This window comes from Solenopsis invicta, chromosome 11, assembly GCF_016802725.1.
Source record: "Solenopsis invicta isolate M01_SB chromosome 11, UNIL_Sinv_3.0, whole genome shotgun sequence".
NCBI lineage: Eukaryota > Metazoa > Arthropoda > Insecta > Hymenoptera > Formicidae > Solenopsis > Solenopsis invicta.
In genome coordinates this window covers 14,102,436-14,121,431 of record NC_052674.1, presented here as the reverse complement: position 1 = coordinate 14,121,431, position 18,996 = coordinate 14,102,436, and the positions used below count along the sequence as shown (strand labels likewise).

The 18,996-nt window shown below is 28.6% G+C and overlaps 3 protein-coding genes across 5 annotated transcripts in view; 2 read left to right on the top strand and 1 right to left on the bottom strand.

The window, feature by feature from the left end:
* LOC105196609 (glyoxylate reductase/hydroxypyruvate reductase) overlaps positions 1–18,996 on the top strand; it is a 46,940-nt gene that overhangs the window by 8,195 nt on the left and 19,749 nt on the right. Inside the window, exons 1-3 of one of the 3 annotated variants that reach the window (XM_026140149.2) lie at positions 5,507–6,106; positions 12,445–12,530; positions 12,611–12,738. In XM_026140149.2, coding sequence (XP_025995934.1) covers positions 12,451–12,530; positions 12,611–12,738 — 208 coding nt within the window. In that variant the 5' untranslated portion in view covers positions 5,507–6,106; positions 12,445–12,450. Of the gene's footprint in view, positions 1–5,506; positions 6,107–11,749; positions 11,769–12,444; positions 12,531–12,610; positions 12,739–18,996 lie in introns of those variants that run through there. The other 2 variants (XM_039455276.1, XM_039455275.1) reach the window with 2 other exon arrangements.
* LOC105203366 (tudor and KH domain-containing protein homolog) overlaps positions 1–18,996 on the bottom strand; it is a 95,148-nt gene that overhangs the window by 66,049 nt on the left and 10,103 nt on the right. The gene's annotated exons all lie outside the window — the stretch shown is intronic.
* Positions 410–2,916, top strand: LOC105196606 (ejaculatory bulb-specific protein 3). The gene is made up of 2 exons (XM_011162624.3): positions 410–636; positions 2,555–2,916. The coding sequence occupies exons 1-2, from the start codon at positions 438–440 to the stop codon at positions 2,719–2,721; spliced, it is 366 nt and encodes a 121-aa protein (XP_011160926.1). The 5' UTR covers positions 410–437; the 3' UTR covers positions 2,722–2,916.

Here is an 18,996-nt window from a genome sequence, read left to right as displayed (position 1 = left end):
GTGTAAAAAAAATTATTTCTTAATTTCAGATAATTTATCAATTATCAATTGTGGCCCTAATATGCTAAACTACTTTAATAATTCAAGTTTCAAAGTTATCAGAAATTATTATGTTTATATAATATACATTTATGCGAGTTATTAATGCCTGAACATTTTTCTGGGAACTGCAAGTTGTAACTGTATAATTATGACGTTATTAATTATTTATTATTCAAATACAAATTTACATTATTGCTTGCAGAAATGATTTAAGTAATAATCACAACTGTTTTTTTTATCACTTGCAATGAGGTAAGTGGATGTTACGTATGATACGTTAATGTCTAGATTTGTCATTTGTCTTAGACATCACCATTTTTTTCCTCATGCTAACTATATAAAAGACACGCAAATTTGATTACTCATTCAATATCTCACGAGTTACTGTGAAAAGAATGGCTCGGTTAAGCTGCATCGTAACAATCATTGGTATTGCACTGATGTGCGTTGCCGCACAAGAAGACCTCTACTCCGATAAGTTCGACGGCGTTGACGTTGCGAGTATCATTGTAAACGATAAATTGCGTAATGAATATTATGGTTGTTTTATGGAAACGTCGCCATGCATAACAGCCGATGCGAAGTTCTTTAAAGGTATTTCTATACAGAGTATTGCAACAAATAAAATTTTTTGACAGATTTTTTAATTAATTAGTAAGCAAGTATTCTTCAATATATTAATCAATTACTTTTTATGTATCAGTAGTTTTGTAATAATTAAATTTGAATTATACATAAGTAAGAAACTTTTGACAAAAACAATAAAGAAAACAAGTAAATAAATAATAATTCTCAGCTAATTTTGAGAAAATAAATTTTCATTCAAGAGACTTGAGTTTTTTGTATTTTATTGTGCTAATATTTTAGAAATTTTTTAGAGGAAAATCATTAAATATTTTGATATAAATTATTATTCATATTTTTATTTAAAAATAGGAAATTAATTTTTAAATAATAATAAATAAAAGACACAAAAAAAATTTTTGAAAAGTATTTATAATTTTCTTAAAAAATTCCTGAAAATCTCATAAAAAAAATTAACGCGATAAATTCAAAAATCTATTTAATTAAAAAGATATACAATTTAAAAAATTAAAAAATTGCAAAACTTGTAATATTAACATATTTTGAATTTTTTTAAAAGAAAAATTAACATTAAAATTTAATTAAAAATTTTGTCACTCAAATGTATCTTACACAATTAATATTAATAAACATTTTAAATGTGCATAGGAAATATTATATATTTTATTTGAAATAATCAGAAATATTTATGTCATTGAATTTTGAATAAATTTTCAAATTTCTGAAAATTATAACAAAAAAAATTTTTATTCTTATGTTTTGTAAAAACCGTATGTACATCGATAAGATATTTTTATTGTTCCAAACTTACTTTCCCAACATTTTATTTATATGTATTAAGCCTTAAATACATCGACCCCGTAAAATACGTAAACACATTTTTGGGTCTGTAAGACATTTTCAACTTTGAGAAGCTGTAACTTTGGTTTCAATCAACATTTTTCAACAATATTTTTTTTCACATGAAAGTTCGAAATCTCAGAAATGTGACTGCACAATCGACATTGTCAAAATATAATTTATTGTGAAGTTATACAAAAAAAAATCATTAAGCAAAAATGAGAAATTGTTCAAAAATCCACTTTTCCTTTAAAAAATTATATCTTCTCAACAAAAAACTTTTAAAGACTTTCAAATACGACGTTTTACAGCTAAAGAGTCATACTTTCAGAAAAAAATTATGTCATTTCTTTTAAAAGTTTAATTATATAACAAGGAGAAGATGAAGTATTTTTGGGTATCTAAAAATCCACTTCTTTTTAAATCATAACTTTGCAACAAAAAACTTTTAAGAACTTTACAATACGGCGTTTTAAAGCTAAAAAGTCATACATTCAAAAACAAATTATGTCACTGCCATTTCTATTAAAAAATATATTTACATAACAATGCAAATATGACGTATTTTTGATAAATTCAAGGTGTTTAAAATTGAAATTTGATGTGTTTGATAATATATTTCGGACCCTTCGCAGAAGTTTTCTTTTTCACGGCACTATAGTATTTTAACTCTAGGCAGAGTAACATACGCGTATGGATCTGTTTAAACGTGTTTTATCCAGTTTTTTTTACATAAGATTATTCACAAGAAAGTTTCACTCATACACTATATGGGTCCCATTGACTCTAACAAAACTTTGCTGCAGTGCCGTTCGAATTCTAATTGATCAAAAAAGTTGATCAACCATATCAATCGAAAGAGATTTTAAACTTTTTTTACGTCCTGGTTTGAACCTCCTATCTTATTCCGTCTTAACATAGCTAGCGTTCGAAACTTCATATGGGGTTTGTCAGGCCTACTTATGTGTTTAAGGGTTAATTATATGAATGCACAAAAAGAGAGACAGATAAAAATAAAAAAAATAATATAAAATTTTAAGCTGCCTCAAATACAATATATTTCAAGTTTCTTTGTTTTAAATTACAGGGGTTTTTGCAGATGCTCTAAATAATAAATGTAAAAGATGTACTGAGAAACAAAAGGAACATATGGATTATATAGTGGATTGGTATACAAAAAATAAACCTGATGAATGGCAGGCTCTCGTCGTAAAATCTATTGAGGATTTAAAAAAAAAGAACGCTCGTAAATAACGCTGCTACAAACGGATAAGACAAACATGAAAACAACAGGAAATATTAATTATCTATGAAGTTATTGAATCTTTTATATTCAACATCTCTTGAGGAAATAAAGGAACATTTCGAGATGTTATAATTATTAGCTTAATCAATTCTTGTATTGTAATAATGTGCTGTTAAAATACATTATACAAAAGTACAATAGAATTTGATTTTATTTCGTAAAAGTTTTTACCATTAATTTCTTCAGTACAAATTATGCTAATTATTTGAAATATTCTTATTAGATAAATGCATAAAAAAGTTGACAAAACAATAGTCTCATATTCTAAGTTATATCTTTACAAAAATTCTATTCAAAAACAAAAAAAAAGTAAGCAAATTGCAATTTTAATATTATAATATTTTAATATTATACTCTCAATCAAATTAAGTATAGCAAATTTAATAAGAAAATGAATAAAAATGTTTATTTATAATTAATATCTATAATAATATCTTTAACTTTACTTAAAAAATATAATAAATAATTAAAAAAAAAAGGTAAAAAATTTTTCCAATGTTTAATATTATACCAGGCCTTGAGATGCGATAATTAAATTTATTTTTTTTCAGTAATAATAATTCTACAAAATAGTTATTTTCTATAAGGTCTGTTTCTTGGAAATGTACTAAGTACAATAATTAAGATGTAGTAATTATATCTGCTTGATTATGTGTTATTAAAGTATAGTACAGTGCACGCATACACTTATATAACACTTTATTACAATTATATAACGGTAATTAGAAGTATATTACAACAAATCGTAAATAGTAAATCGCTCGTTGTTTGCAAACGCAATTAATAGAGAGAAAAGGTCAAATACGGAATTATTGGGTCGTACTTAAAAAATAAAAAAAATTTTTATGTGATAATTTACCAAAGGAATATGTTAACAAAAACATTTTGACTATACTAAGTCTTCATTGGTTACATTAAAAATAAACGCACGCAAAGAAATACAAAAAAAAGAAATGTAAAAAACGACGTATATTAGACGCAAGATAATTGATGTGCAGCTACTTAGCTGAAGTAATGCTTTTTTTTCCTTGATGTCATATGTGAACACATTCTTCGACCAGAACATTGTCAAACAAAATTTGAATGATAATTGAAAAAAACAATCTGTAGTTAAGGTCATGCAAAGATGTAAATAAACGACCAATTTAATGAGAGACAATAAACTTACGGTAACAATCTCTTAAATATGATGGAAAAATAGTGCAAAAAATCAAAGATTTTAAATGAAATTGTCCGTGGCTGTGTTGTCTTGTGTACTCTTAACGGGCTTTTAAAGATGACATAAAGGAATCAAGTAGGTCGTGCAAATAAATTCAGAGACAAGATTCGTTCAGTTATTGCCAAAACAATTCAAACAGATAACAACTAATTAAGTCCAAATAATGTAGGATGACAAAATATCAATTTACCACAATTAATAATTAATAATTAATAGGTAAAGTATAATAAATAATTAAATAAATAAGAGTCAACATTAGAATGGGTTAAAAGTTAAGAAACATAATTAGATAAAAATGGAAAGTTAAAATTAAAAAGAAAAAATTAATAAAATAAAATTAGCGAGAGAGTTTATTTAAATATAATACGAACAATGAAGTAACTCAATGTTATTTATACAATTTAAGCCATTTTCTTGTTCTTTAATGGAAATTATTTTGGAAATCAGTCTCTTATGATAAATATTTTCGTGGTCAAGAATTCTGACATTGTGCCAATCTATTTTGAAGTTAACGATGTGCTTCGTAATTATAGAATGTCTCTCTGGGTCTAATTTTATATTATTCTTATGTTTCTTTAAACGAGTTCTTAATTTTCGTTTAGTTTGTCCAACATAAAAGACGTTGTAATCAGTACAATCAATCTTACAGACAACGCCTGTATTAGATAATTAGTAGAGAAGAAAAGGGTAATATGACACTCATTTTTATTTTATTGAATAACTTTGTTTATAATTAATATTTTCTATTGAAACTTAAACGATTCGTCAAAGTGTTGTTTGACAGATTCTAAACTTAAGTAATGAAATATTTATTATTTAGGACGTGATTTATAAAAATGTAATGCACTGCATAATCAGTGAAAGAAAAAAAGTGGTTGTAATGTGGCTTTCCATAAAAATAGTTTTTAAAAATTAATTTAGTTTAAAAAAAACACAGTATTTTGTTACAAAATTATATATTTTTAATTTTCCATTGTTTAAAATTTTCACAATTTAGAATTTTTCTGCGTTTAAAAACTTTAGAAATACTATTAGAAATTTCATTAGAAATATTATTTTATCCCTATTTAACATTAAACAATAAGTATAAAATAATGTCTCTAATGTTTCTAAACACCGCCTTCTAGAATAATACTCGATTTATTAAGGAAATATTTCAATATAAAAATTTTGCTTAAAAAAACCATATTAACAAAATTCCATGTTATTGTTTTAACTTTGTATAAGTCGAAATGTATACGGTCAAATAAAAAGTTAAATAACAAAAAATCACTCGCGTGTACGTATATACATTTGTGTGATAATACATTCAAGTTTAAGAATAATGAGGAAGTGCATGTAATTAAAGATTAAAAGTGTATCTTAAAAAAGTTTAGAAGTACTCAAAAGTAAAAATACTTTATATCAAATTGTCACTCATTATGTATTGGCATATTAGCACCACTAAAAACGGTGGGCTACTAAACGAATAACTCCATAAGCAATTGTTAGAATACGTCTCCTAATAACAGAAATAATAGGGATAGCCATATTGTCGACAGTACCCATAATACCCTCTTCTCCTCTATTACGTAATTTTCAAAAATTACATAATTTTCAAAAATCACGTACTAATTTGGAACATTTCATTACGTGACTCGTACGTGATTTTGTCATATGATTTTGTCACGTGATTTTTTCAGTAGAGAAGAGCAATATATAGGAACACCAAGAATAAAGTAATCTACAAAATAATGCTGTAAGGATTGCGATGCGACATATATTGGTCAAACTAAGAGACAATTAGGCACTAGAATTAAAGAGCATTAAAATAACGAAAAAATAGCATAAAGTTAATGAGAGATACTGAATTGCTTGACTTATAATGCTTATTTTGATATTCTGAAAGAAATTGCTGATATCTCCTTCTCTCAATATTTTGTATTTATATTCATATTTACACTTCCAACATAATATCATCGACCTTTGGACTAAATCTTATGTTAGTCGAACGTGAGATCTCTTTCGGTTATGAAGTAGAGACGTCAAACAACTAGAATAATACTCGAAGGATAAAACACTCAAAGGACTAATACTAGATGGAAATTTGACATCCTACACAAAACTCCTTCGAGGTATTTATTTAAAAAAAAATTTTTTTTTATAACTTGTGTGACCATTAAAATTTTAGAATAATTACTAGTTTAATATAAGTTTTCAGATAACTCACAATACTTAATTCGTTTTAATTTTAACACATAAAGCCGGACAAAACACATTTTCGTCTCAAAACGTGCAATCAGTTGAATATATATATCGTAGCTCCTTCTGCACGAACAGTTACTGAACGGAAATTAAAAAATTTTTTTATATTTGTATATGTCAACCAAAATTGTAAGCATTATCATCATAGCTTTCTTGCACAAACGCATATTTGATGAAATTGTAAAAGTTTATATTAATTATGTTTACTCAAAAATGTAGCTCTCATTATTATTAATTTATATCATGGTAAATAGGACAACTGCAAAAAGCTAAGTAAAGCCAAAATGTTTTGTTAACAGAAATAAGAGACTCGATGTAAGAGTCGATTAAATACATACATTATCTTTACAACTATATCTTATTAATTTGCTTGGTTATTGACCTTCTGTTAAATTTGAGCGTTTGTTTATGTTTATTGATAAAAAATGTACTTTGATTATACATATTTCATCTTTACGACAATCTGATGAACTGATCACAAATATGTATCCATAAAAAAAAATGTTTATAGTTCGTCACGAAGTGACAATTCCTGTTCGATCTTTGAGGTTTCCTGATAGCCATGCATGTTTTGCAAAATCAGGCAACTTAATGCTGAATTTTCGACTAGTTGCTGTGTATTTGCTGAAAACGTAACGCATAGTCCTACATATTCAACAACATGAGAGCAGATTTGAGATATTTTATGTCAGCAGATTCAAAGCAAACGGAGAGCAACTGTTGCTTATTCTGTTGCCAACAAAATGACTTCTATTCATGGAAAACATTTTGCTTTATCAATCATTTTCAACAACATAAGAGCAACGTGACGGTAATAAAAAAAGATAACGATGCTGTGCTTTTGTCGTGTATTTGTTAAAAAACATTAAATATATTAATTATTGTCTTGTAGCCAAATAAAATGTCGAAAATGATTTGTGTGTGTGTGTGCGCGCGTATGCGTATGTGATCGTGTGTTTGCGCGAGCGTGTGTAATGTAATAAATAAACAGGAGTAAATTAATTATTTACTTGGCTATCAGATCGGATTGAAATGGATTTAACAAGTGAGTACTGGCGTCACCGCTAGGCGGCCACGCCGCGGGAGATTTTCTCGTAAGTCGAGTGCGGCCACAGGCGTTATATCTAGGTGCCACCGCGGCGGACGATCCTAGATCGTACTTCCGCAAACTTTTAAAACTTGCTTGTTGTAAGCTCGAGACAAATACTTGCTCTCATTCTTTTCAAACGTGACGTGTTTGTGGAACATTGGTCCACATAAAATTTTATATATTTTTATGTAAATAATTTGTATTGTTATTTAATCTTGTACATAAATTAAATGTTTAAGGCTCCTGAGTACTCGCCGCGGCCATATTGAAATCGTGACGTCAGAAGCGAGAAATTGCGTGAAATGACACGTAATTTTGTCCGACATGCCATTTGTAAATGAAGCCAATTTGGATAAAACAAACTAAGCAGATGACTTTAAAACACTTCTAAATATCGGTCACGACTATCCTTTTTCCGCCTAACAATCAGTAAATAGTTGTAAAAAGCATGTAAAGTGAAGCAATTGAAACAGGAAAACACATGGGCACATAATTTTGTCCGACGTGCCATTTCTAAATAATGCCAATTTGGATAAAAAAGACTAATCAGATGGCTTTAAAACACTTCTAAATATCGATCACGACTATCCTTTTTTCGCCTAGCAGTCAGTCAATAGTCGTAAAAAGCACGTAAAGTGACGTCTATTCAGACAGGAAAACACACGGATAGCTATTAAAAGGAGTGAAAAATGTACTTTTATGTATAAAATTCAAAGAAACTTTACTCGCGGTCCATTTTTACAAATTTGGTAAATACGAGACAAGTCATGTTTTTACAATGAAACACATAATAACAAAATGACATGCACGATAACATTTCATCGTCAATCTGTCACGTTTCACGTGTATTAGTTCTAATTTTGTCCGCGACGAAATGTCGCTACCGTCAACGCGGAGTTCTCGGCTGAGGAGTCAGGAGCCTTAATTTAAATTTAATTCTTTTTAACAAAAAAGATACAAGAAATACTTTTTTATAAACTAAACATTTATTACGTTTACATTAATGTATTCTGTTTTAATAAATCTATCTGGATTCCGATCTTATTTTCAATCGGTCTTAATACCGTATTTTTGGTGTAGAAATCTCGATCAATTCGGATTACTTTTTTTTAATCGGTATTATCGCACATTTTTGACAGGGTGATGATAATTCAGCAGAAAAAAGAATTAACTTATTTATTTTTTATATATTTGAAAAAAAAGTACAAAACATATATTTAACCGTTTTCGACATGGTGTTGAATTTTTGCTGAAATTTATGACTCAGCACATGTTGTTGGCAACTTACTCTCATGTTGCTCTTTATGTAGCGATGAACCGTTGACAGCAAATACGCAGCATATTGGCAGCAAAACGTACTGAATTCATATGATGTCAAACCAAAGGCAAATGAGACACACACCTTGTTCTAAATTTGCTGAACTAATGCTCTTTGTTTTTGACAACATTACAGCAACAACACAGACCGGTGGCTATTAGGGTTGGAACAACAATAAATAGATGATTTTTGAGAAAAAAAAATGGAATACATATTGATTGTAATTTGACGTAATTTTTTATCGAGGCATTATAGTACATCGTTATAGTTTGATATAGTTTTATTGATAAGTTTATAGAAAAAATAAACTAAAAAAGTACAAAAATTAACAAAAATGTTCCAATTCTAGATGTCATTTTTATGTAGATTTTTATATAATTTTTTAAAATTCGAGTAAAAAAGTTTTAGTTATTATTTTTTGTAGTATTTCATAATATATATATTTTTTAATTTTGTAGAATTTTTTTCATCAGAAAAATACTTTAAATTTAAAATATTTCAGAAATAATGCTTAAATTTATTATATTTAATGCTTAACCCTTAAACACATATATGTCTAGGAAACCCCACTATGAAATTTTAATCGTTTGCTGTGTGAAAACGGAATAAGATAGGAGGTTCGGACCAGGATGTAAAAAAAGTTTAAAATCTCCCCTTTCGATTGATATATTTGATCAGCTTTTTTAATCAACTACAGTTTGAATGGCACGACAGCAAAATTTTGTTAGAATCAATGGCACTCCTATAGTCTCTTTTGTGAGTGATCTTATAAATAAAACAAATTTTAGACACCTTGAGTTAGTTAAAAACTGATTACACTTATTATCTCCTTGTTATATATTATACATTTTTAAAGAAATGACAATGACATAATTTTTTTTAAGTATGACTTTAGCTTTAAAATTCCTAAAAGTTTTTTGTTGCAAAGATATTTTTTAAAGAAAAAGTGGATTTTTGAACAATTTTTTATTTCTGCTTAATAGTTTTTACTTTATAACTTCACAATAAATCATTTTTCGGCAATACTTGTGTCTACTAGTCACATTTTTAAAATTGTAAATTATTTCAAAAAAATTATTAAAAAATATTGATTCAAACCAAGGTTATAGTTTCTCAAAATTGAGTAGGGTTAATCTTAAGAAATGTGTTAATGTAATTTCCTAGATAAAATGTGTTCAAGGGTTAAAAATATTTCAGAAAGGTTTCAGATTTAATTCAATAAAACTTTCAAGAATATTTCTACAAGGTTTCAAGTACAACTTTTATTCATCCAATAAAAAATCTGAAATTTTTTTAAAACATAAAAATTATACAAAAATTCAAAATTTACATAAAAATTTTGATAAACTATATATACAGAGTGATTCAAAATAACTTTTATTGGTCCCGAAGCTGGCATATTTTCGTAATCGAATTCTGAGACGATTTTTCCTTTTGCAAAAATTTGTCCGAAGCTTAGTTTTCAAGTTACAATAAGAATTAGCGTATGACGGATCGGATACAAGTGGTAGACAGGGGCGGCGCGATTCACTGTTACACGCGGGTGTTTCTGTGAGGCGCCTCCTGCGCTCAAATGACTGACAAAAGTACATGGACAGTACATTCCTATTTAAACTCTCTCTCTCTCTCTCTCTCTCTCTCTCTCTCTCTGTCACTTTAATTATGCTACATTTAACTTGTCAAATTTCGATCTCTGTCATCCGGCCGTCAAATATCGGGATGACCGTGAAATCTTCAAGTAAGTTTACATTATTATAATAAATGTACGCCTGCAAATAATAAAATTTAATGCAAATGAGATTACTTAAATGTGCACTTGCGAGTTAAAGGTAGCACTTTTAAAACGCACAAAAAGGAAAGAAAGGAGAGAAAAAGAAAGAGAGAGAGAGAGAAACTGGGGGAGGCCTTTGAACAAGTTTAAGCACGTTTACTTACGCACACGGCAATTAGCTTATTGTTTCCACGATGCGACAATTCAATTTAAATTTGTCCTTTATCCAAATCTATTCCTCAAAGTTGTTTCATATTTTATCACATTTACACTATTTACTCAGCACTTGATCGATAAACACGGAACTACGCGACGAACCGATCGATCGACTTTATTAATGACTATTAATCACTATTCTAATCACTATAATCATTGGATGCGTTAAAATTACTCGAAGCGACACGTATTTACGTTACGATCACACAACACGTATTCACTCGACGATATGAAGCAGTCAACTGAATGTTATTGGTTATGTCGTTATAAGAGTGTCAAACGATTGGTTAAAGCCAAAATGCGGCAAGTCAAAAAGAAAATACTGATTAATACGATTTAAAACAATACAATTTATTAGAAAAATGTGGCAAATGCATGTTTATCACTACTTGTTAAAAATTGTATGATCCATAAATGACTTTATCAAGATAATTATTTTGAATATTTATTATGAAGAAAACTTCAAAAATATAATTCTTGAAATCTCCTTGCAGCAACGGATAATCTGTCCTTTTCAGGGCAACCAAATATTTTATTTCAAGGAATATTTTCACAGTTTTCGCAAATATTAAAAAATAAGAAATAAAAAAAAATATTTAAAAGAAATTGATTTTGATAAAATTTCTTGAATATTTTGAATAAATAATAATTATCTTGTTAAAGTCACTATCATACAATTTTTAACAAATAATGATAAACATGCATTTGCAATATTTTTCTAATAAATTATATTGATGTAAATTGTATTAACCAATATTTTTATTTTAAATTGCCGCGTTTTGAGTTATGGCTTTAACCAATCGTTCGACACTCTTATAACGAAATAACCAATAACATCCAGTCGACTGCTTATCATCGAGTGAATATGTGCTGTGTAATCGTAACGTAAACACGTGTTTCTTCGAGTAATTTTAACGCATCAAATGATTGTAGTGATTATATTATAGTAGTGATTAATAGTAATTAATAAAGTCAATCAATCGGTTCGTCGCGTAGTTCCGCTTTTATTGATCAAGTGCAGAGTAAATAGTGTAAATGTGGTAAAATATGAAACAACTTCGAGGGATAAATCTGGGTAAAGAACAAATTTAAATTGAACTGTCGCATCGTGGAAACAATAAGCTGGTCGCCGTGTGCGTGAGTAAACGTGCTTAAACTTGTTTGAAACCCCCTCCACCCCCAACTCTCTCTCTCTCTCTCTCTCTCTCTCTCTCTCTCTCTCTCTCTCTCTCTCTCTCTTCCCTTCCTTCCCTTCTTGTCCCCTTTAAAAGTGCTACCTTTAACTCACAAGTGCACATTTAAGTAATCTCATTTGTATTAAATTTTATTATTTGCGGGCGTACATTTATTATAATAATGTAAACTTACTTGAAGATTTCACGGTCATCCCGATATTTGACGGCCGGATGACAGAGATCGAAATTTGACAAGTTAAATGTAGCATAATTAAAGTGACAGAGAGAGAGAGAGAGAGAGAGTTTAAATAGGAATGTACTGTCCATGTACTTTTGTCAGTCATTTGAGCGTAGGAGGCGCCTCACAGAAACACCCGCGTGTAACAGTGAATCGCACCGCCCCTGTCTACCACTTGTATCCGACCCGTCATACGCTAATTCTTATTGTAACTTGAAAACTAAGCTCCGGACAAATTTTTGCAAAAGGAAAAATCGTCTCAGAATTCGATTACGAAAATATGCCAGCTTCGGGACCAATAAAAGTTATTTTGAATCACCCTGTATAAAGAATTCTAAGAAAAAATTTTATTAGAGATCTTGACGAATAATATTTTATTTCAATTTTTTTATTTAAACAGAGTACAATGAGTTTATCAACTCTACCGCGTGTTTTGGTGACTAGTAATGAAGTTCCCGCTGTCGGTATCGATTTGCTTCGCACAAAGTAAGTCTGATAAATTCTAATAAATTTGAAATTTAAACATTCCTAGAGATTATTTATTATTTTTACTATTGTTGATGTAGATGCGACGTTACTGTTATACCAGCTGGCATAAGCAGTCGAGAACAAGTATTGCAAGCTCTTCCTGGACATGACGCTGTATTCCTCGCTAGCCATCATATTGTCAACAACGAGTTTTTGAACATCGCCGGTAAAAATCCATTTTATTGATCTTCTTCATAGAACTTCTTTTTCTATTTTGAATAATTCAACAAATTATGCAATCGTTCACATTTTCCTTGTTTTAATATCTGAAGAAATATATTCCCAAAACTTAATCAACATTTTTTTTATAAGTGCTTGTTATTTGGATGAAACACTATGTGTGGAAAATGGGAATAACTTTCAATTATTAATTTGAAGTGAAAAATAATATCAATTAAGGAGGCTTTTTAACTTAGAAAGATGAATGAGAGTTCCATGACATCCCAAGGAGAACAGAAAAGACAAAAAATATCAAAATGACGTCAAAATATGATCAAATTTTAGTTTGTTACTATGACATCAAATTGCATAAATTTTTGATACCTTTTTGACGTCAAAATTATGTCATCGTGACATAATTTTCACGTTCTTTTGATTGTATACGAAAATATTGGCATAACGGAGTCGTCAAAAAATTTATTTTATGTATCATGTTTCGTTGTTTATGATATATCAGTTTATTATACATCTGTAGTGACAAATAACATTTTTATATGAATACATTTACAAATAGGTTATAGAGATATAATGTAGATTAGCATTTCCATTCAGTAATTTCTATGCAGTAATTTAATATAACTTTAACTTGGAAAATAAATAGAGGAAAATGATATTAATAGAAAAATGATTTAAGAACACAAAATGTATAATTTTAAATCTAATTAATCGAAATAAAAGAATTCATAATAAAGTATAATTATATAAAACGTGGAAATGTGGAAACTTTAAAAGAAAAAGCTAAATAAAAAATGTAAGAATAACGTAAATTATCTCATTAACGTTGACCAGAGGTATTCAATCAACGCTTCACAACTTCTTTAGCAGTCCTCAATAATAAACTGATATATCATAAACAACGAAACATGACACATAAAATAAATTTTTTGACGTCTCCGTTATGCCAATATTTTCGTATACAATCAAAAGAACGTGAAAATTATGTCACGATGACATAATTTTGACGTCAAAAAGGTATCAAAAATTTATGCAATTTGATGTCATAGTGACGAACTAAAATTTGATCATATTTTGACGTCATTTTGATACCTTTTTGTCTTTTCTGTTCTCCTTGGGATGTGTTTCTGTTTCTATTCTTTTTGACTTAGGAGCTTTTGGCTATTGCCAGTTTCAAAACAAATATAAGTAAAATTTAAACAATATAAATAATTTGTTATTTTTAAATATTTTCTTTATAATTTTGATATATTACGTCCAGTCTTAGAGGCAATTTTTGGGGGATTTCATAAAGGAATTGGGTAAGACAAGAAAAAATACAACAAAAAAACTTTTCTCGTAGACACGTTTTTAAGAAAATGCCACAAATCAAACACGCATTGTGTGACTCCGGAATATGGATCAGCATGCCAGAAAGACGCTTTAACTCCTATTTTTTGAGTTTTGCGATTATTAATTAAGTTTTAAATCGGAGAATTTAATCCTTTTAACTTAGAACTGAACCAAATGTTCTTACAAAGGAAAAAATAAGAAAGAGAGGTGACTTCAAAAATGAATTTGATAAGATAATCTTACTAACAACTAACATGTATATTTATTTGTATAAACTACAAAAGAATGTTTAAAGTTTAAATAGTCTCGAATTTTATATTATAAAATATAATATCATCCACTATTATAAAGAAACTTGTCTTTTAAAATAATCTAGAGTTGTTGACCTAATTATTTGAATTAATCTAGAGTAACATTACAATATTATAATTTATTGTGTTATTAAGAACCTACGTAAACGGAAATGGATTTAAAATATAATAAAATCGATAAAAATGGATTTAAAAAATCAAGAATTTGGATTTGGCAATGATCACACAAGTTCATTTTTATTCAATTGAGTTTAAGAATTCCTTGAATCTATTTTAATCCATAAAGTAAAATTGAAATTACGAGATTTCTATTTTTTTTTTCAATCTGAAAAAGTTATGTGGGCTATATAATCTATTTTAATCCATGGCATAGGATTGAAATGACTTAATAAATGTTTTTTAATCCAAAATGTATTCAAATGAATTAAAATAAATTACAATTTTTTAGTCTATTTCCATTTATTGGGAAAAAAAATGTTTTGAACTTTAAATTATAGGGATAACATAAATTATCTATCAAATTTTATATTGGGTGCTTGATCGGGTGAAGACCGAATTAGAAATTTAGATTTTCTATTGTCTCAGTTGAAAGGGGAAAGAAAATGGATTAAAATAGAAATTGATTCGTGCGGTCACTGCTGAATCCAAATTCTTGATTTTATGAATTCATTTCAACGTAATTAAAGTTTACGAATTCTTAAAAAGCCATTTTAAACCGTGGGATTAAAACTACAAGATTTCTGTGCTATCAATCTAAAAGATTTCGCGAGCCAAATCAATTCATTGTAATACATGAAACAGAATGAAACTATAATATGGGAGTCCTAGTCTTTCAATCCAAAAAAATTTTGCGGGCCACGCAATTCATTTTAATCCATAACATAATAAAATTAAAATTGCTATTCTTTCAATCCAAGAAAAGGTTCAACAAACTTAAATCCATTTTGTCCATAATATGGAATTAAAAAAGTCTTATTTTCAATCGAAAAAAAATTTCGCAGGTCATAAATCTATTTTAATCTATGACACAGTATTGAAACAAAAAGTTATTCCAACAATGCATACGATTCTTTTATGGCTTATGAATATAAAATGGTTATTTTTTAAACATTAAAAACAATATTTTCAGTTGTGAATTAATTTATAAGATGTGAACAAAAAGTTTGCGCACTAAATTTTTTCTACCAATCTAACAACACTGTAAGCTTTTATGTTAGTTTTACATCTAAAGGAAAGTCTTATGAGTCATCAGTGCAAATTTGATTACAATCAAGTGCGTATGTACTTTTCGTATCAATATTTTTGAACATAGTTTTTTGCGCAGTCGAAACAGAGCGAGATGTTTTAAGAGCAAAAAATCAAATTTCATCAAATTTCTCATAAAACTGTGTAAAAAGATCATGTATTAATAAAAATATTCAACATACATTCACGATTTGATAATGCCGTCGCATTATCACTAGGATGATCGTTGATGAGTTGGGAATTAGTAAAGGTAATATGCTTTTGTGCATATGCAAAAATTTTGAAAGATTTAAATCCATGTATGATTTATGAGCCCTCAGCGTTTATTATGCGTTTTTGACCAAAAACAACATAATTACCATCATCTCTATTCGCCTTTACGACTACTTTTTGTTCCATAAAGTAAAAACAATTATGCGGGTTGAACATTTTGGGGATGCCAAGAGCATCAAACGTGAAACGACAAGGTTCCTAAAAGGTCTAACTTTGAAGAACATGCAACACTGTTTTCAACAATGGAAGAAGTGTTGGGCTAAGTGCATTCAGTCAAAGGGAGCTATATGATATCTTGTTAGTTTTGCTGTATTTTTATTTTAATGCCTCTGATTGGACGTATGTTTTTGGCTACCAACATACTTTATCTTTTTGACATTAAGATTCAGTCCGCAATCTTAGCATGCAGATACGACACGATTTAAGAGTCGTTGCAGACCTTCTGTCTACCATTAATATGATGTCGTCAGCGTATCTAACACATTATTATTTATGATTATTATTAAAACTTGACGCTGTTCTAATAAAAAAAAAACAATAACAAAATTGAGTTTGTTTAGCATTTAAGTAAACAAGTAACATTATAAGTCATTACAATTTTTTAAATTACTATTAACTATATATAGTTAACAGTATAAATTACTATTACTATAAATTACTATTAACCATCTTGTATTTTACAACTTTATTATGTTTAGATGTTTAGCACCGCCAAGATTTTGTACATTAAAAATTTTTTATTTCCATAAAATTTTCTTATTTTTTACTGTTTTCTCTTTAACGTTTTGAGTTTAAATGTTATATAAAAATTGTATTTTTTTACAGCTCTATTTTTCAAACTAAATAATAAAAAATTATGACATTTTTTCACAATATCTGTTTCAGGTTCCTTCATCGCATGTTTGTTAAAGATTAGAGATAACGATAAAAATAACGATAATGTAAAGAATTAAAGATATAGATAAAGATAATGATAAAGAATTAAAGATATAACGTTAGAGTATCGGTATAGTTTCCTAATTAAAGGGTATCGGTGGTACCCTAACATTCTATATTTTTTGTTGCATTTTTTTGTAGTCGATGTTAAAAACTTTTCAAAACACTATAAATTTTGTTAAGTACTTTCCGAATTATAACGCTTAAAAGTTACAGTACACTGTAACTTTTAAGCCCCACAACTCAGAAAGTACTCAATGAAAATAAACTTTCTTGTAGGGTTTTGGAAAGCTCTTGACACCAGCCATTAGATTCTGGAATCAAAAATAGGATGTTTCATTTAAAAAAGTTAATGTGATTTTGATATGACCTTCGTGACCAAAAAGTTAAACTGATAAGATCAATAAATAGATCTTTTGAAACCCTACAACTTTTATCTGAAACTTTTTTCTAAAATGCTTAGTTTTCAAAATAATTAAGGAGTCCGATACTTTTCAATGATCCTGTATATCAATATGTTTCAGTATTAAAATGGTTCATTTCATTGTAATTGCATCAGCGTCAACGTCTTCTAATATGATGTAAGGGAGACCGGGGCTATTCATAAAACCTTTTTTTCTTTTGCGTTTCCTGAGTTTTATATTCATTAAAAAAAGAATATGAAACGGTTTTTTAAAGGTTGAACCTTCCTCTTCACAATGCCGGTATAGATAGAACATAAAAATATACTTGCTTTGAAGTACATATAAAAATGTCGACCAATGCCAAGTATTTCGAATAGCCCCAAGCCCGGGGTAACTTGAAAATAGTCCGAGAATATTCTGAAATTTGTGTTTTAAAATAAAGAAAAATGTGAAAAAGCTGTTGTAAAAACTTTCTTTTATTAAGAAAAGGATATATAGTGTTATAAAAAAATGTTACATACAACAAAAATAAAATACAAACACACAATAGAGAAATTTATTGCTTTAACGTTTTCAAAACAAATTAAAGACTATTAGTATTTTGTGTAATTACAACTGTTAAGTATTAAAATGTGTATTTTGATACATAGAACGCGAATATGAAAGAAAAAAATCGTCTAAACGATGATTCGACGTTTGGTTTTTCGAAGCCCCGACGTCAACTGTGCGCATTATTACATATATAATCTACAAAAATAGACATCACACAGCAAAAAGTGAACACAAAATGTTTCAAATACATTCAACTGGACACGATATACATTCAAAGTTTTTAAAAAGAATCTTATGTATCTTATTTAAATTTCAAAGAATGCTGGCTATTAGAAATTACTTTGACTGTCGCAAAACATATTTTTCATTACAACTTCAATATGACGCTGTTGCCAACAAAACTTTGTTAGCAACATCGTTATATTAGGACGTGTTTACTATATTTAAAGTAAATTTTTAATATGTACCCATAAAAAGATATTTCCATTTTTTTAATTACCCCGTTTGCCAAATTGCCTCGATTTTCTTCTATAATTTCTATATATTGAGTTGGCAACTAAGTGATTGCGGATTTTATCAATAGATGGCCTTAACACATTCTTTTGTTTCGTCAACGTGTTCAAAGCACCTAATCTATATTGTTTTCTTGTTGTTTGGACTTCCGCCTTTAATTTAGTAAAAATATTGATTAGTTATTTAGTTTCGTTTTTATCCCAATTTAAAAATGGAAGAACAAACGCGCATTTCAGACATATTTTACTGTATTTTCGAAAAGGCAAGAAAGCATCGCAAGCACACAAGAAGTTAAGTGCCGTATATGGGAATGAAGCCTTGAAAGAAAGGCAGTGTCAAAATTGGTTTGCCAAATTTCGTTCTGGTGATTTTTCGCTGAAAAATGCGCAACGATCTGGCCATCCAGTTGAAGTTGCTGAGACCCATATCAAGGCCATTATCGATTCAGATCGTCATAGCACAACACATGAGATTGCAGAGAAGCTCAATGTATCGCATACATGCATTCAAAAAAAAATTAAAACAGTTTAGCTATGTCAAGAAACTCGATTTATTTCCTTAAACTGATCTCTCATCAGTTTAAGGAAATTCATTTGACGCAACGCATTAGTATCTGCGATTCACTTCTAAAACGCAACAAAATTGATCCATTTCTGAAACGACTGATAACTGGCGATAAAAGTG